This window comes from Pavona decussata, unplaced genomic scaffold (assembly GCF_977016875.1).
Source record: "Pavona decussata unplaced genomic scaffold, jaPavDecu1.1 SCAFFOLD_45, whole genome shotgun sequence".
In the NCBI taxonomy this organism is placed as follows: Eukaryota; Metazoa; Cnidaria; class Anthozoa; order Scleractinia; family Agariciidae; genus Pavona; species Pavona decussata.
The window spans coordinates 1,309,281-1,328,680 of record NW_028145467.1 but is presented as its reverse complement, the minus strand read 5'-3'; the positions used below and the strand labels follow the sequence as shown (position 1 = coordinate 1,328,680).

General features: G+C 39.2%; 2 protein-coding genes across 7 annotated transcripts in view; one reads left to right on the top strand and one right to left on the bottom strand.

The window, feature by feature from the left end:
- LOC146482589 (uncharacterized) overlaps positions 1–19,400 on the bottom strand; it is an 82,309-nt gene that overhangs the window by 59,346 nt on the left and 3,563 nt on the right. The window contains exon 1 of one of the 5 annotated variants that reach the window (XM_085106999.1): positions 8,667–8,797. The exons of the other annotated variants lie outside the window; for them this stretch is intronic. The gene's annotated coding sequence lies outside the window, so the exon portion shown is untranslated. Of the gene's footprint in view, positions 1–8,666; positions 8,798–19,400 lie in introns of those variants that run through there. 5 annotated transcript variants of the gene reach the window in all.
- Positions 8,120–13,992, top strand: LOC146482590 (zinc finger protein ZIC 5-like). Of its 2 annotated transcripts, XR_014864085.1 has the most exons (2): positions 8,120–10,449; positions 13,501–13,992. XR_014864085.1 is itself a non-coding variant. In XM_085106994.1 (1 exon), the coding sequence occupies exon 1, from the start codon at positions 8,681–8,683 to the stop codon at positions 10,013–10,015; it is 1,335 nt and encodes a 444-aa protein (XP_084963120.1). In that variant the 5' UTR covers positions 8,120–8,680; the 3' UTR covers positions 10,016–11,348. The 2 variants fall into 2 exon arrangements, 1 of the variants encoding a protein (XP_084963120.1); XM_085106994.1 differs by lacking the exon at positions 13,501–13,992 and having other exon boundaries at positions 8,120–11,348.

Genomic DNA, 19,400 nt, shown 5'->3' with positions numbered 1-19,400 from the left:
TAATTCTCAAAAGGTGAGGCTCACGGCTTACGCTGATGCAAGCATGGCGTTTGGGTTGTCAAAAATTTCCGGGTGTTGATATAATTTAACAATGCTCCCAAAGAAACTTTTTGTTTTTAATGTCGTGCCGCCCGTCTCAGTGTGTGCAATCCCGTTCATTCTTAAGAGTTTAACCCGTATCTTACTCTGATACCTCTTTTTCGCGTACACACAATGTTAGTTTTACACATCGTTCTGAAGGTTGTTCGTGAAAATTAAAAAACTTGAGCGACCATTATTTCCACAGGAAGAAAATATTGCAGGGAGGAAATATCAAGGACTGATACTATTGTGAGCGGTGTTCCGATCTTCATAAGACATTTTTATCTTTATCAAACTATCATTACAGTAATTTAACCAATAGTTCTTTACCTCTTAAATACTTTTCGAAGTTTTCCTGTTAGTTGCGAACACTATAACAATGCGTTAAATTATTATTTGTTTGCTTTTTTTTCTTATTTTTTCAACACATTTGGTATAAAATTTCAAAATTTGGTCTATTTTACACATCAAAGTTCTTGTGGAAAAATGTTTCTTAAGCGAAAAATTCAAACACCCGAATGCTGAAAATAGTTTCAAACCTAATACAGTTTGAAATGGATTATCACGTTTAATTATGAATTATGAAGGCTACTGGTACATTGAAACTATAGCAAATGATACCCATGTCTAGCCCGTTTTTGAAAGCCCGATGATTTATCGATCTTCTATCGATTGCCGGCGATTGTACGTACAATTTGCATAATGCATTTCATTAACATCGACTTTTAAAATTAATAGTCTTTGTTGAGAAACATTATACACATAAAATAGCTTTTAGGTTGGAGATTGTAACTTGAAAAACATGAATCAGCATTTTCACTCAATAAAAACTACTTATGGTTTTTTCTCTTCGAGAATTTGACTGGCACTGTGGTATCTTACTCTTAAAATACGGTTCAGAATTATTTTTTTTTTGCATGAACCAAGGCGGTACTGCACAAAAAGCAAAATCCTATAGACCAAAGGGGGACTTACTAGTTTAACGAGGAAATTATTGCCGACTTTCGCCTATTGGAAGCGAAACTATACTAACATCAAGTTAATAACATAGTATTTCAGTGTATCAGAGCATTGAGATAAGTCAATGTGATAGTCTGTAGCAGTTCTCAATTCATCTGTTAACATGAACCAAGGCGGTACTGCACAAAAAGCAAAATCCTATAGACCAAAGGGGGACTTACTAGTTTAACGAGGAAATTATTGCCGACTTTCGCTTATTGGAAGCGAAACTATACTAACATCAAGTTAATAACATAGTATTTCAGTGTATCAGAGCATTAAGATAAGTCAATGTGATAGTCTGTAGCAGTTCTCAATTCATCTGTTAACATGTTCCAAATCTTCGGACCAGAAAATCGAAAGGATTATTTTCCACAGAAGGTAGTTTGACACATGGTAGCCGGAATTTGTTAATGCCCCTGATTTCATTAGTTTTAATTCTTGGTATAAGTAAAGATGGAATATAAGTGGGTGTGGTACCTTGAAAGGGGCACAGGAGACAGGTACAATCATGATCATAGCCCTTAACGGCTGAATTTAAATTTAAAAAATGAGAATGGAACAAAATAGGACATTTGCAAATTCTACTTTTTTTAACTATCATTCACAAAAAGGAGTTTTGTTGGCAAGAATTCGTGAATCGAACTTTCTAGAAATCGTGGAGCCATTCATTGTTGTCAATAATTCATAGTGGCGGGAGCACCGTAATGGTAACTGGTGATAAGCCACTGTGTTGTTTAGGTTCTGGGGTAATGGTAAGGTAAGGGTGACTATATGGAGGGTTAGGGTTAGGGTTATGTGGGTGACTATATGGTACCTAAACATTCCTGGGTGGTTTATTGCAATACTGTAAAGTTCTTTTGAGCCCCTGGGAGGCTGAAGCCAACCCAATAAAATGTTTCGTTGCAAATCACCTGACCCCGGTCGTTCGAAAGCCGATTAACGCTAATCCACGATTAAAAGTTACCCGAGATTTTCAGCTCGCTCGTTAAAAATGTTTTTAAAATCTAATTTTAAGCCAATGGTGAAGAAAAGCCAAAGTCAAAACTGAGGGACGCAAATCTTTTTGAAAAATCTTTATTGTTTAGTAATTAAAGTCGAATCAAAATTCCCGTTAATCCAGGATTAGCTTAATCGGGCTTCGAGCAACTGGGCCCTGGGTTCAGTTGTTCAAAGCCCGATTAAGCTAAGCCTGGGTTAACGTGAACTTTGATTCGAGTATATTTAATAACCCATAAGGATTCGTCTAAAAGATTTTTGTCCCTAAGTTTTGTCTAAGACTTTTCTTTACCATTAGCTTAAAATGAGTCTTTTAAATCATTTTTAATGAGCGAGATAAAAACCTTGGTTAACTTTTAATCGTAGATTGGCGTTAATCGGCTTTTGAACAACCCGGCCCAGATGGCCAGCAGGGAAACTGACATAAAAATCACCGTCATGATGCCACCGGCTTTCGAGTGAGGAAATATCGCCTTCGAACAGCTTTTAGTAGATAGTGCTCGTTGCATTTTGGTCATGATGTCAGTTCCTAAACGCCTCCCCGCAAAAGTATATTGTTACAGCCTTGGGGGTTAGTGTTTTTAAATTTGTCTGAAATACGGTAGTAGGATTTCGTCTACTTAACTGGAAGGGGAAATGGCACCTATTCTTAGTCATTCTGAATAGCCAAACCACCTATTTGCCAAACGTTAAAATAATGTTCTAGTTTTTGTTAACAGTTTCCCGACTAGTGCACAGAATCTGGTGTTAATCATCTCTAACTTCAGATGGCCAGCAGGGAAAGGGATTGAAACTTCAAATAATTGGCCACCGGATGTGTGAAAATACCATAAACAGTTATCCTCGTGACTTTTTTGTGTAGGGTGGGCTAGAGCTCAGTTTGGTAAAGTTTTTAATAAATTACCCATATCACCTTGCGGTCTTGTCCTGCAGGGTTTTCGACAACTTTAATAGGAAAAGTTGAAAACTGAAGGCGGATTACCCTCTTCTGCGGATCCATAAAGTGTAGAATTTATCCATGATACTGATGGAAAGCAAACATCTACACAATTGTTCAGACAGATTACACAATATGCGAGATATCATATTGCCTGGGTCGCCTGCTGCGCTCGAAAGTAGGAGATCCACTTTAATCGATGAAAATGTCAACAATTTTCTCTCAAAGACAGGTCTGTAAGTGCTGCATTCACTGTTATATCAACATTTACGGTTCATGTCGTTTGAAATAAAAAAAATAAATGAGTGGCATAATGCGATTTCATGTAAACATGCGAAAACCATGACAAAGTTACAAGCCGTTCCTAAAGTAGCGGGCCTCGGAAAGTAGGCGAAAATAGCGGCTACCTAAAAGTAACGAACTTAAGATAACTTGATTTTTCAGTTAAAGTACAGCAATGGGAAATAACAAATACCACATTTTGAGTGCACCAAAAATTGTACGAAATTTTCACCTTTACTACAGTTTTACCTTGATGAATCGGTCTAGATGCTACCCAAAGCTGATCAGCGAACCTCCGAAAGCAACGAACCCGCAAAGTCGCGATAGAAAAAGACTGTTAAATACGAAAGTAACGAGAGTCGTAACTTGCCGAACTTTAACGGTACGTCAAGTCGCGTATCGAAACAAAGTGCGAGCGCTGTTCAAACAGCTCGTTGTAATATATGTGGAACACACTGGTTTGTGTTGTCGTGATCATTTTTTTCGGCAAAAAATGAATTAAGTGGTTGAAAACACCGATTAGTCAATCTAATTCTTCTCGAACAAAATCAATCGATGCCCACGGATTTACTTATTGATTTACAGTATTTCATTCTTTAGTTATGCTTCATTTGCTTCTTAACCACGCAATACATCATAAAGGATCTTTATTGAAAAATGAAAGGCTTTGAAGGAAACGGATGCACGCACCATAAAGGAGAGAGATACGGCTGATAAGCAGGACAAAGCGGTTATCATACCGAATGGGTTTAATTATAGGTTACTCGCATTCAACTCAAATACGATGTTTAGCCTTAGAGCACCTACAAAAAATACTCCTTTGGGCTGCGTGAACAGTCATACAGTCAAACACTACTTAAATTTCTCGTCTCCATGTAAAATAATAGCACCTAACCGAGAACCAGCAGTAGTCCCTAGAGCAAAGTCCTTTGCACCTGTACAGGTGTAAAAACAGAACGAGTGTCTTTGGCCTTGGCTTCAAACCGCCTGTACAACGGCTATACCGTCATCAAACAAAACTGGTTGGAAATCTCGGGTTGGCAAACTCCAAAAAGTTTGAAAACTCGCGCCTTCACACGGGAACCCTCCAAAAACGTCCATTCATTTGCTGCTTGAATCCGAGTTTGACGGCAATTCTTTGTATATACTTCTCTGTGGCTTTAACGTAAACAGCACTTGTTTAACAAGCGTTTATGCGATTGCAAGTTCCCATCTTCACAGGGTTGTAGAGAAAGTTAGCAAGAACAGAGACTGGTTTGCCAACATGTTTACCAACTGTTGCGGCTATTTTTTTTTTCCACACACAACTTTTTACTAATTTGCTAATCCGTCAAGCAAACCGTTATCGTGTGCAGGCGCCTTGACCCTCAGATCCTTTACTCCCCTTGAAGCTTCCAAGCCCAAAACAATAATAAAAAATTTTGTTTTCGGAAATACCGAAAACCGCACAGCACCACAGGAAAGTGCAACTCAATTAGCTTTCACTACTTTAGGATCCCGTCCACTGACTCGATACGCCCACAACACGAACCAAGTGGCTAAGAGCCAAAGCCGCGTTTTCTTATTTCTTTTCATTATTTCATTTCACAAATCGTTTTCAAGTAAATGGTTTAACGTTTTGAAGAAATTTCAAACTTTATTACTTCAAAAAACTTAGCAGAGGTTCCTTGTGGATAGCAAGGTATAAAATAAGTTACTTATTTAACCAAGCGGAACGTTTTATCATCTGCTTGCGGTTTTCACGAACTGAATAGAAAAAGTGCAACACAAAGAAACAATTCAGTTTCAGTGCGTGTTTCACAGGGTTCTCAAAAGCACGATATATCAGTTAACAATTTTCTCGGGGATTGGTAAACTGAGGGCGCTTTCCATTTGTCAGAAATGGCCTGTCAGCTTGAATGTACCAATTTGAAAGATAAGTTTTATCCTTCTTCAAAATAGTGCGTACCTTTTTTCGGAGTGGTTATTTTTCAATATTTTCCAGCACCATCCCTTCAAAATGATGCGTTTGATTTAAAGACTGACCGGCCAGACCGACCAGTTTTGGCAAATGGGAAGCACTCTTAGTTACCAGTAAGAAGCACTGAACCGCACCATATCAACATACTTATTCTCTTTAATGTCTTCCATATGGTTCTCGGGGCACTTGTTGAGAGAATTGGGTTCCAACATTAAGGCATTTGATTTTTTGTGTTCGTGACCTGTCTGTTTGAAAAACTAGTGATAATGAAAGGAGAAATGAAATGTTTATCACCTTAAGGAACTATAAGAAAACACAACGGTTTAGAAGCAGCAAATGGCTGGGCTTAAAATAACAGTTTGTCGACATGGCCAGTAAGTTTATTAATTAATTCAAAACCCAGCCCCGGCCTCTTAGAACTGAAATGAAAGTTCTGGTTTTGCCAATCTCTGGTGTCTTGATTTTAAAATCCTATCACTTTGTAACTTATCTACTAAACATTTTTCACGAGTTTGCGAGAATTCATTCTTCCTCGTTCGCCTTCAAGTGAATAGGCTACTAAGTTCTGAAGAACTCCTGCGATATTTCAACTGTGGTCAACTGAGTTCGGAGATAAGACAGCTACTGTTTGTTTCATTGTTTAATAATGAAACATATTTTGTTGACTGTAAAAGCTCATAATACAAAACCACAAGGATGCAATAGGTCACGTAGTTGTATTTATCCAAAGGCCTTGTAGCGGCCCTGTTAATCATAACCAACTCATTTTACTACGCAGAAGTAAAACGGAGGGAGTACATTATTTGTCATGACGCACCTGTCGAAAATGATTGATCACAGTCATCATTCATAAAATTAATGTATGTATTGGTTTAATAAGCCATTGATTTCGGAGTTGTCGTACTTTTTCAGCTGGATGACAATGAACCCAACTGGCTCCACTGCAAAATGGCGCGGTCAAACACATCGTGAGATCGCGCGCTGTTTATAGTTTTATTGCTAACATCTAAACACATCAGTAAGCTGAGTTAAAAGACTAATTCCTTTTAACAGCTAAACAACCCGCAGAGATCGATAAGAATTTAAATAACACTAGCCCGAAATTGAAAACGGTACACGAATAAGCGTACAGTACAGGTGGATGCACATTTGGTAAACAAGTTGTACAATGAATAATCATGGCACTTTTCCCCAGTAAGGAAAAAAAATAAACAAAATTAATGGACAAATTACACGTGTAAAACCCTAACGAATCAGTCCTATAATGAAATGGTCTGTAATTCCTTTGGTGTTGGAGATTTAGACAGCCTCTTTCCTTTCAGACTAAGGATTAACAATGTAAGTAATCCATCAAATTCAAATACCACTGTGCCCCCGCAGTGTTTCTGTCAGCGTTGTCCATCAAATGAACTACAAGTCGAGAAAAATCTTTTCTTGGTGAAGTGCAACTGTCACTGGTCCATTTTAAGAAATTATTTTACTTCATTTTTAAACAGAATTAAATTTTAGCGTTCCGTGCACTGAATGAAAGCGTTGCCAAGCGTCATCTCCTAAGAACTCTCTGAGGATTGATCTCCCCTGAAATGAGATTAATCCTGGGGTATTTATCCGTGTCAGCACACTGGGTGATTTTCAACAACATTGACTAAACCCTAGCGGTCAATTCACGAGTGTAATATTGTAATAACACAACCACGAGGTCACATAAACACGTTCTCAGCTTGCAGACAAGTTAACAATTTTGATCAGTCTACAGTTTTTTATTAACATTTGCAAATTCTGCTCCTAAAAGAAAATCACATGTCGAATGTAACCCCACCATTTCCGGAAGTCGAAAGTCTGGCAAAGAAAAAATGTCCGGAAGTATTAATATTTAGTGAACGGTGAAGTACGGACAGATGGCTGGCAGATTGGCTAAAGCTGTATTTGTACAACGAATATTTCTTAGTTAGGCTTCTCGCACAGCATAAAACGCAATAAAATCTTGACCTTTTAGTCACAGTACATTGACATCACTTTCAGAATCATTCTTTTTGGTGAGACATATTAAGGGTCTTTTAATACAATCTAATTCCTACAGCCACTTTTACATTAGATCTTCTTGATCCGCTAAATTCTTTCATCGAGGAAAAACGGAAAAATGTTTGACGAGGTATTTTAACAATGGGCTTTGCTTGAAAGGCTGCTGCCTTTGCTAGCATTAAGGGAGAAAAGCCCGATGACTAGCTGAGAGAGCATTTAAAAGCTCATCGCGACCTCATAGAGAAACGCGAGATCGATTTTCGTTGTTAGCTTAACCCAAAACAAACATTTCCCACCGTGAATGAAGATACCTCGAGTGGGTACTGAATAGACGCGGTTTATTGTTCGGAAGCGTATTTTAAATAACTTCCAAATATTTTGCATTCAAAGAAAAAAGCGGTCCACGAGGAGCTAATGTTAATTCAATCTTTCGTGACGCTCAAGATAAGATCTTAATGAGGGCGGGGCGCGCCAATTAGTCACTCTAACTTGCCTGTCAGCACTTGCTACGGAGACTTTGCATGTGTATCAAAATAATAGAGACGAGCATAAAAACTGATTTATTTTCTATTACACACTGGATGGGCGTCCAACAAACATAACAATCTTTGAATTTTGATGGCAATTAATTAGTTCTCGGCAATCTTCTGATAACGTTAAGTCCAGTGGCAATGAAATCGATCGATATCTCGTTATCTTTGCGAGCCTGATCAGCTTACGTCTTTGGGATTTACAGTACAAACGAAAGAGCTGCTTAGAGAGATATAAAATGGAATAGCAGGAAGATAATTGATGATCTTATATAGCTGAATTATAAGATGACCTAAGGTGAGATAGAATAAAGATTTAGCGCCCCCTAGAACGCTTGTCAATGAACCCAATACACCACATGCACGCATGTAAGAGCTACCGCCACCGGGATGCGACGCGGTGTGGTTAGCTCTTAAAACAAGAAAACGCACTAAATCGATTCTAATTCCCACTAATGGATTTTAGACAGTCTGGTGATGTGTTTGGCGTTGGATTGAACTACTCACGAGTAGTCACTGAACGTCAACAAAACCAGGCCTGACCACAGCAGCCGTAAACGACAAGTGACGCCAACAGGATCAGTGACGGAGCATGCGTGTGGAAAGCCTGTCTGATGAATGATTGGCCCCTAAATCTGCTTCGAAAACAAATTATGCAAGAACCGATCGATTGATAAAGTAAGCATCAAGCTGTGATCGAACTCAAAAACACAGATGCAGACGGTCCAGTCAACAGCGTTGGCCAAATAATCATTTACCGTCAATCTACTCCGGTGGATAATCTTGTAAAACAAACTATAGGAACCTGAAAATCAATACATTGTACATTTACTCTCGCATTACTGGCGTCTCTTACCCGGCTTTGCTGTTATGGACAATCTTTCGCTGTTTAGCCAAAGCGCTTCTGTTGGCCATCCGACCGTGGCTGACTTCATCGAGCCCGGCAAAGATTCACCGTATGTTGGAAATCCTTTCGTGGACTCAAGCCCCAGTATGATCTCGCGAACGGCTTTCAACTTGGCACATAGAATTCCCGAACCCATCGCCGACACCAAGGCGGTGTTTAGCTCGCAAACCGGTGGCTATCCGGCCTTTTCACCCCACACCAGTCAAGTCAGAGCAGCGTGTGCGGCTCAAAATCTAAGTAGCCGAGATTACCTCCACCGCCAAGATCATCTTCAAAGTTCTGGATCAATTGCTCATGGTCATGGGCACTCTCTATACGAGCCTGTGGCACCAGGTCCGGGACGGTTTCCTCAATGTCAGGGCCCTTCAATTCATTCCAACTTCAGTCCTCTGACACTCCATCAAGCGAGACCAGATGTAAAGCGGCACAATTTCTACCCATCGCTGAACGGGCCTCCTGATCCAGAGGCGCCACAAAGGCCAACTTTCGCTTTTCCACCGCCTGGAGCAGATGTGTATTCTCGAGTGGATATGTACTCGCAGCCGCCCTACGGTTACGACCATCATCGCTCTCTCAATTACGCACAAGTGCACTTCTCACAGTTTATGAGCCAGCCTCCAAACAAAATCATGACCTGTGAATGGATTGATCCACAGAACTATCCGAAGAACAAGATCTGTGGTAAGCAGTATACCAGTATACATGAGATAGTTAGGCACTTGAATGATGAACACGTTAGCCAGAACGATTCTCCTTTACACGTTTGCTTTTGGAGGAACTGTGGACGTAATGGACTTCCATTTAAAGCAAAGTACAAGCTGGTGAATCACATCCGAGTCCACACTGGTGAAAAGCCATTCCCATGTCCCTTTCCCGGCTGTGGAAAACTCTTCGCTAGGTCTGAAAATTTAAAGATCCACAAACGAACTCACACAGGCGAAAAGCCATTTGTATGCGAGTTCCCGGGCTGCGATCGCCGCTTCGCCAACTCCAGCGATAGAAAAAAGCATTCGCATGTCCATACGTCCGACAAACCATACAACTGCAAGTATCAAGGATGCAACAAAAGCTATACACACCCGAGCTCTCTTCGCAAGCACATGAAACTTCACGGTATCTCGCCTTCTCCACCACCACTACACGAATCTGGTAGCCTGGATAGAAGCCGTTTGAGCACTCCTTCACCGCCAGAAAACCTTCGTCTTTCTATCAACTCCTCCTCTAACAGCCAAAGCTGTGCGAGTGCGTCGAGTGAGCGCAATGAACGCGAAGCTAACACGAACTGGTATTCGTGTTAGATGGAGGGAAGTGAAGATAACTCAGTGGACGCGACGCTTCAAAACATACTTCTTCGATAGAGAACGCAACTTCCAGTTATGCTACACAGTGAGATAAACGCTGTTAGATTTTAATACCAGTTGATCTTGTCGAAGTAACAGAGGGTCTGTATATAAAATAATGAACTGTAGGTTTCACCCACTAGCACTGCTAGAGATTCTATCAATAGTTAGGCGTCATGGCTTGATACATGACAATAATAATGTATCGATTGAGAATATCCATGTGATATCCCTGTGGTGTGGTGTGCAGAGTATAAAGCTACTGCAGTTAGCAGTCAACTCGATTATTCTCAGGGATTACCGAAACAATTACATTGAAATCAGGCACAAGCTGAACGTTTTAGCCATAGCAAAACGGCTTTGAAACTGTTACACTCGCGAAAGGACTTCAGGTTTGTTTGCTCCTTCAAAATATAGGATTAATTCTTATGGGAAGGGCGATATCAACAAACTAGCTTTCTAACATATTAGTTTCAACCAATTTTTGTTCATAATACATGACATGTTTTTAGATGTTTCTTAGCTAAATGTCCTTGTGGAAATAGTAGGATGAGATCAAAACAAGTTACGAGATTGTGCCCGACGTTTCGAGCTTTTATTTCAGACCTAAAATAAAAGCTCGAAACATGGACACAATCTTACAAATATATTTTTTTTATCTCATCCTACTTCGATCGTACTATTTACATCTGAAATCTAGGTTTTTCCCTGTTTATATTGTGGTTGATTGACTGAATGCCCTCTTACGACGAAAGCGTGGGAGTCTTCTAGAAAAGGAAAAGTTTGATTATAGATTACTTCGGTCTTTTGAAACCCCATTCTCAAAATTCCTGTACGCCGAGATCTGAAGCAATTTGGCGAGACTCTTGGAACACATTTAACATTCTTCGCCCTAATGTCTATATAGAAAACCGGGTTGTCCGTGGGGACAACAGGTCCCAGAGTAGCTATTCTCCGCCTCACTACTTAGAAAATCCGTAACGTTGGATGCGCCTTGCTTTCAGATTAAGCAGAATTTCTTCTTAGCGAGTCAAGTTGATTGCGAACGTTACTTTATTGCTTCATTCTTTGTGGACAACGATGCGAGGGCCCTTTGCCCTTTCTTTTATTTATTTAGAGTCATACTTCGCGCCGAAGGGCTGAGTGATAACAGTACGCATTTGAAAACGAATTCGACTCATCTTAGGGTAGAGATATAATTTAATCTTCTTAACTAGATGATATCGCTTAATTCAAGAACAGACTGTGATGGAAAACAACTGAACAATAAAAAAATTTAATCAAGAAAGAAGCGTTGTAAACGTAAACCATCTTGAATAACCCATTACATATCTTAGAGAGTCAGCGCTAGGGAAAGAAAGCATCAAAAGCAATGTACAGTCAAGCTATAGGCTAAATTATTTTCCTTTGTTTTCTCAAGAAACATTAACGTTTTATTATGCCTTGGTTTCAAAAAAACTCAGCGTTGTCCGTTTGTGTAATAAGAAAAATACATGGAACACATTGATCAGGGAGGTCTAACTCAATAGGAGCGGAAATTCCCTGCGCGTTCCATTGAAGAAAACAAAAGCTCTTCCCATTTACCTTTTGTTAAGAAAAATCCAATGAAGAAGAATAGCCGGCCAAGGGCCTTAGAATTTTACATGAAAGCTTGGATGAATTTTTAGACGCAAACTTTGTTTTTAACACTGACAGAGATTTCAAGAGGGATGAGTTATTAAGTTCCCCAAGAAGGAAGGATCAAAGCGAATTAATAGGTGGGGTTAATACCAAGCCAAGTCAGACAAATGCTGTTCAAATTTTAAACTTGTCATAACTTTCTACTAGCTAGGATCGTTTAAATCAGATGAAGAGAATGCGAGATTGTTAGATAACGACAAAACTGGTTAATTGCCTCAACCTCCGTTGTGTGAGGAACATTCAAACATCAAGATCGCTGATAGCAAAATGTCTGAATTACTGTAGCTAGGAATGATCGATTAGATCTTTATCTCGCGAGTTGACATCAATTGGACTCAAGATCTAGGAGTTTTTCATTGTTATCTTTAATCTCCAAGCAACAAACTGGACGTGTCGCTTGTGACGTTTCGCACATGCACACGGCCTAAAGTGCACTATCAAGATGTAAGAAAAACCCCGAAAATCTGGAAATTAGGAATAAAACAAATATCAACTGAGAGTGCCCTCTTCACCTACTGGCCTATATACGATTGATATTTGCAAGGTAAGTTTGGAGGGACATACAGCCCTTCAACTGCTAAGATCTTAAACTGCTTACAATGTTAAGCCCAAGAAAACGCTTCTAGCAACATCCATCACCTAAATGGCGGTATTTTGGGGGAATTCTGCGGGTTGTTAACTCCAGTTTTAAGATGTCATAACCACTTTCTCCTTGAAAAGGCATTCGCCCATCTTGCAGACAGTATTTCGATATTTCAGCGATCACAAATAACGAATTCGTGAAAGACTAATCAGCTTAACTGAAACATAATGATCGCCTAAGTTCAGGCTATTGTAAGTTGGTCTTGGTGTCGCCATTTTATTTTAAATTGCCTGTAGTTTCTTGCACCCTCAATGTCTTGCCAGTGCCCGAGTCACAGTGACCCAATGATGAAAAGATACCATTCTACTTTGAAAACTGCACAAGTGCTACAAAATATATTATATGTCGAAAGAATAAGGACAAATTATTTCCCTGGGCGATTCATGATGTTCTCACTCGTTTCTACCCTTATAAACTTTAGAGAAAGCATTCCTCAAATGCACGCTTCTGAACAATACGTTCTGTAACACTGTTCACGATGTAGTTCAAGGAGGTTCTATAAGATAAATGGGGATAAAACTAAAAGGCGCTACCATTATAATGAAAGTCATTGAGGAACTAGTTATTTTCCTGTGGGTTGTTTACCGTGCCGTACAAGGACGGTTGCTGTACAACCTTTTACGCTGTAGTTAAATGTGACCATTCAAGTAAAGAGCTTCTGAGCGGCACGTTTGTGTGGTTTGCTTGGGTGTTTTCAGCCGGACAGAATTTTTCTACTGTTTGAACTTTTGGATGAAATTCCATAGTATGACCACATCTATTGTACAGTACTTTCTTGTGGTTATACCCCTTCCTCAATATTTCCTGAGTGGAAATTAAAGCTTTATCAAGTTTCATTTCGACTGAAGTGTTGTTTAGCGGAAAAGGCTTTATAATCTTGCTTTGGCACTTTAGTAAAGGCTTAATGCATGAAGAGTATTACATAAAATGGATTTGGATCCACAAACTTGATTTTCACTACGGTAGACTGACAAATGACGTTTACGTAAGCAAATAAACATTTACTGCACAACATTACTCATTAAACATCGAAGTAAGTGCTGCACATTTATTTAGTTTACAGCCAGCAGTTTCTACATTGTCTTTTCCTTTGATATTTTCCGTTTCTTTTGTGTTGTAGATGAAATCTTGGAGGGTCGACTTAAAGAACATGTGACTTATTGTCGACTGGATGAATGCAAAGCGGAAAGCGGAGTCTATTATTTTGGATCGCGCTCAAAACACATCAAAATTGAACATGGGCTAAAACGCCAATTAGAAGGGATAACCGGATTCCTCGTGCCAGCAAACAACCTGGTGCACTAAGCAAAATTGTTTTCAGTGTTTTGTGTCATGGATAACCAACTTTGAAATCTGCGTGTACTCGCCATTTAAATCGCCCCAGGATTTCAAGTGTCTCAAAGAAAGATGGCAGATAAATACAGGAAGCGGATGACAATTCAGGCCACGATCCTTTGGCTAAATAGTGTTCTTTGTAAGAGGATTAGTCTCTCTCTATATTTGGAAGCTTCTTATTTTTATCTCATTTTCTGTCCGAGCGTTTAAAGCCATTTCGGACATTAACGTAGGTCCAAAGAAATATATTAATAAAGTGCTAAATCAATTTGGAAATAACCCCTGATCTTTTCATTCTCATCTAGTGAGCAATGCTGACCTTTAAAAAAGTGTACGTGCCCTTGGGTATTTAATTCTGGTACCGTCATCGAAAAACGCTACCCTATGAATAAATGCACACTTACAGTTGCTCGGTCTAAAAAAAATTCATTACTAAAAAGCGAGACTTAGCAATAGGAAAGAAACTCACCATTGAAGTTTGGTTTTTGATAGCGTGCGCAAGTAAAGGGAAAAATTATACTTCTTTAACTAAAGGTGAAAAATAGCTTTTAAGGTAGTAATAAACTATCCGAGCCACAAAATGTATTATTTACCAGAGTACTGGCTCTATCTGATGTTTCAAAGGCGAGACGTTGAGTTTCGAGGTAGTGCAATAGCGTCTGGCCGGATGCATTTATAAATTTGTGGCGAACAACTTCAGCATCTTCTATTCTGGGTTAACTAAGTGGATTAGTCGGCGATCTGGCACGCACAAACCGCGACGTGAATTTCGTCAAACTGCTCATGTTTGTTATCATTTGACCCACAACGTCTAGATCCAACCCTTACAAAGTAATAACAACAAACTATGAAAGGTTTCTGTCGGATTGAAGTCAACGAGAAACGATTTGAAAAGCCTTTAAAGAGCGACACCATAGCGCTAATGCAAATAGACCTAAATCGCTTCCCCTTAACTAAACTTGGCAAAGCGACCGTACTTTTACATTTTCTACGCAAACTAGAAGAAATCGCGCCCCACAGTTTTAGCTGTGAGAAATCGAACGTCAGAGCATTTCAATATCATTTCATGGAACGACTTAAAAAAAGAAAAACAATGAGAATTCACCGACCTTTTCAAGTGGTTAATAGAAAACGCAGCGGGCAGTAACAGACTAAATGTTGTTTGGACGTAGCTTTGATCTTGGGTCTTTGGAACTGTGCCGCTTTGTAGAGCTATTAAGATTAAACAACTCAAGCGACACAAAAGAAGTGGGAGATGATTTTTAATTAATTTTTTTAACGGAGTTAATGGTTGTTAGCATTTCTTACAAAACGGGGCATTTCAAAGTGTTAGCTGTCACGAAAATGTCTTATACCATTTCCTCGTGTTATTTACAGGATTAAATAATGCTTATGGACATTTCAATGTTTTTTTTCTTGTGAGGAATCTTCTAAAAATAGCTCAAAATGACACTGCGTTTGAATAAATAATGTACATGAATTGTATTTCACGTGGGTATGTCTCGAAGTGACGTTGTATTTTACTATCATTCCACGAATTCGTGTCATCTGTGCCTTCATAGCTAAGGCGTCAAGCTATCTGTGAACCAGTGTAAAATGGAATTGAGTGAAATAAATGTCTTATTCCATGGCCTGTTCCAAGATCATATGAAAGTTTGTTGCCAAACAAGAGACACATCTCTGTAAAAAAAGTGTCCCTAGTCCCTTCGGGAGCAGGGGGGGGGGGGGTTGGGGAGTAGCCACACGGCCACACTGCCTCTTATGTTCACAGATTAATTTGAAAGTGTCCTCTGAGTTCCGTTAACAGATAAGACGTTCGCCTCTGATAACCCTGAACCAATTCCGATAAAACCACCCCTTTTAGGACAAAAGTTAGTGAACTAGATACCCTTTAATGACAAAAAGCCTTATTGGGGTGTACGATTCTGTAAAATGAAGAGTCAACCTCGTTCCCAGGGCCTTTCCCTTTCTTAACAAAGGAAAAAGCCCTGGGAACGAGGTTGCAAAAAGAGTGTACCACAGGGCACGGCACTGGAACCCCAGGTCTATGGACCGCTCTGACCACTTGGACTTGTTTCATGGTTGCCCTGTTTTCAAATCCAAGGCCAGGGTATGTCAAGAGCCAATTGGTCTGCCTCTCACCAGTTGAGATTTTTAACAATGTCATGTTCAGTTTTGCATATTTATTTCACTGATTTATAGCGTCTCCAATTAGTACTACGGTGCTAAACATTTCGAACTTAAAAACTATAAAGTTTTATCATTGTATATTGCTATCTCTTGCAATGGCGCAAGACAAACACACGTTTCACACAAATTTCGGCAGCAGCGGCAATCATAAAATAAGACAAGGTGTCTGTTCAGACAAGGTACCCGTGCCAGGGCCGTGTGCCGGGTACCCCTTGTCTGATTGGTTTAGCCATTTTTCGTGGTTGTTTTTAATAAAACAATTATTCCACTAGCGATTATTGGATACGAGATGATTATAGCCAACTATCATCTTGTATCCAACGCGCGCTGGTGGAATAATTAATTCGTTACTCGTCATTGCAACTAGACTTGAAAATCCAAAGTAAAGAACAGAAGCATTTTACCAGTGAACCTATGACATTACTAAAGCAAGATCGTCGGAATCAGACTGAAAAATAAGCCATTTTTACTCAGCCTTGTCTACTGAGAACTCAGAATTCACTCAGTGGTAGACGCTGCTTGCATTTGGTGATCGAAAAGGCAATCTGTTTCATTCTTCTTTTTCGTTGAACATGAATGCTTGGTTTTAACAACAGAGTAGATAAGTTAGTTTTGTCACCGTAAAGAGATTCTAGGGTCAGCGTTAGCCCTAACGCTCGAAACGTCAGGACTCCAATCTCTTCTATACTGTGTCCAAATTACCTTAACAACTCTAAAACCTTCGTTTCCACTCCCCACCGACACAGCACAGTTTCTTTAGAATCTAACCCACATATCCTTGAAACAAGGTTTGTAATTTCAGCTTCTATCCTTTTTACTGCTTTTGTTGGGTGGTTTATTTATTTTCTATTCATCTCTTTCGACTTTTTTTCTGGACTTTCCTTGCAAGAGCAACAATAACATGGTTGTTGAAAATTGGAAAGAACAGATTGAAAGTTCGGGATACGTTTGGTCGCCGACAAAATTTCTAAACGGGTTTGACAACCGATATTTAAGGACAAAACAATAATCACACCAAACGCAAATGTTGTTTCTTGATATGCTATTTTTAGCATGGGCAGTGCAAATTAGTCGAGATAACGTTCTTGTCTCGACACACTGTCACCCAGTCTCCGTTGTGCAGCCCTCCAATGAACGAAGTGAAATTTCACGTTCTCTTCAGACCCGCCGGAGAGAAATACTCACGATCTCCAGCAATTTCAAGAGCAACCGAGCAATAGAGAGGCGTAAATCGAGCCCAGAAAAATAATCGATACATTGCCAGAGTTAATAGTAAGATGATATTTGGATGCATTTAATTCAAATGAAGTAGCCACAAATTAATCTTTCTTAAAACATAGAGAGCAAAATTACTTAATGCTGATTGGTCGAAGCAGAGGGCATTCTTCTCCTAATTTTCCCTCTATCGAAGACAAAATTACTCGCTCCTTATAAGTCGAGGAGCAAAAACACTCGCTCTTGGCAGAGCAGAGCTTTCAGTTCTACATTAAGGTGGTTCGCACAGGGGGTGCTTCGGAGTTTGACTTATACTAACCGGAGTTGTTTGTTTAAAAAATGCGTGGAATTGAAGAAAATTCCAAAGGTGAATCACGAAAGGGCAAAAGACTATTTAGAGTAGGCGCCAGGTGGGTCTACGTGCTCGAAAAAAAAAAATTCATCGAGACCAAACTCTTTCACTTCATCAAAGCCCATTGTAAAATAAACCTGCACAAAAGAGGGCAGAGTTCACCGAAAGAGAATGTCATTATACTTTCAAAGGAAGGAATCACCAGATTTAAATTCAGTTGGAGAAATTACAGCGCATGTTTCCTCTTTGTACTCGCCGCTTGCTCTTTTATTATTATTATTTTTTTTAATTTGTTTTTTAATTTTTTTATTAAGAATGTGTGATTTTCAGCAATTGATAGAGAACTTTAAAGCACTGGTGAATCAAATTAATTTAAGCTTAATAATTGGTTTAATCTCGTTAAGTTAATTTTGCTCTTGAATTAAACTTGTACAGGGTGCCGACATTTTTCTTTTAATCATAGATAACAATCGTCTTTTTCTTGTTTTGAGTACGCTGAGGAATTTGTTCGACGTTTAGTTACCACCGTGTAAGTCTACTTCTTTTCCGCGGAGTGCTTTCGAAGAGCCTCGAAGATTTTTACAATGGGTTAACAAAATTTTTCCCTCTATCTTGTAAACACGTAATCGCAACGACTCCACACTTGTATTTCTAGAGTTTGTACAAACTGCCCGAGCGGCGAAGCGAAAAGGGCAATCTGTAGAAACTTGGAAAATATGCGTGGAAATTAATCCTTCAGGTCTCATGCAAGTACACAGACTATAATGTACTTATGGTACACGATGAAGGAAAAAGACAGGTGGGGGCGAGGCAAAGTTTTTGCGTAACAAGATCTTAACCGGTAAGTACACGAGTCAGATCATGCCGTAAGGGATTCATATCAGTTGTACATATATGCTATGAAACGCCTACATAATATGCTCAGGGAAAAATTGGTTAACTCCCGTATCACGCGGAGTACACAGGAGTCCACCTGAGTACACCACACGCGATAACAAAGTACTTCTCTACAAAAAGATTATAAAGATGCGGTTGTACCTTTTTATTAGGTGCGTGATTCTCTTCAAATGGACAACTTTATTATAAGAAATGAACGCTTCATGAAGTAACACTGCACAAAGCGAATTCAAAAGATTTGTTTTAATTCAAGTCGCGCTATTTTCATTGGAAGTTCATTTTCGTGGCTTTATCAATTTTTCCCAAATTCTTGGGAAGGTGCAATTCAAAAACTAAAACAACAGCTCTCTTTGTTTTTTTTCTCTTTTTTTTTTTTTTTTTTTTTGGGGGGGGGGGGGGGCAATTTGAGGCTGAAAAACCTGCTGTATAGACTGAAGTTTTATATGGATTATTTTATCCGTATTTATACTGTTCATTTTAAAAACATTTGGTGAAATAAAAATGTTCTCAACTGACTCTCAGCCTGAGTAATGTTCTCAGTAAGTTCTTAAATTTACGTTAATCTCAGCCTCAACATTCTTATAGAAAGGTACTTATATAAAAAAGTGTATTCCAGAGGAAATGGCTTTAGCATGATCGATGTTTTCTTCTTTGAGAAAACGGAGACCACCGCGCTCCCGCTAATTCCTTCAATTCGTGTTAAAGTCGCGTTGCTACTTTCCTATATTTAGGCACTAATAATTTCCAAGTCGAACTTTCCAGTTTTATCCTTAGATTAACCCGTGGAAAGTTATCGCAGACAAAGTAATTTAGATTCGAACTTCCGGAGTATGCGAAGTATGACAATTGCCCAACTCAGTGAATGCTTCGACGTTAGTAAATTTCCTTTGTTAAATGTGATTTATATTTACAATAACCATATAGATAAAGAAAGAAAGATAATAATTCCTTTTATCATAACTGTATTATAGCATTTATGATCCATTCGCGGCAAGTTGGTGCATTCTTGATGATCGGGGTCGTTACTCTCG

What these genes read in the sequence shown, in the direction of transcription:
- LOC146482590 (XM_085106994.1), top strand. Translation starts at nt 8,681, where the DNA reads ATGGACAATCTTTCGCTGTTTAGCCAAAGCGCTTCTGTTGGCCATCCG.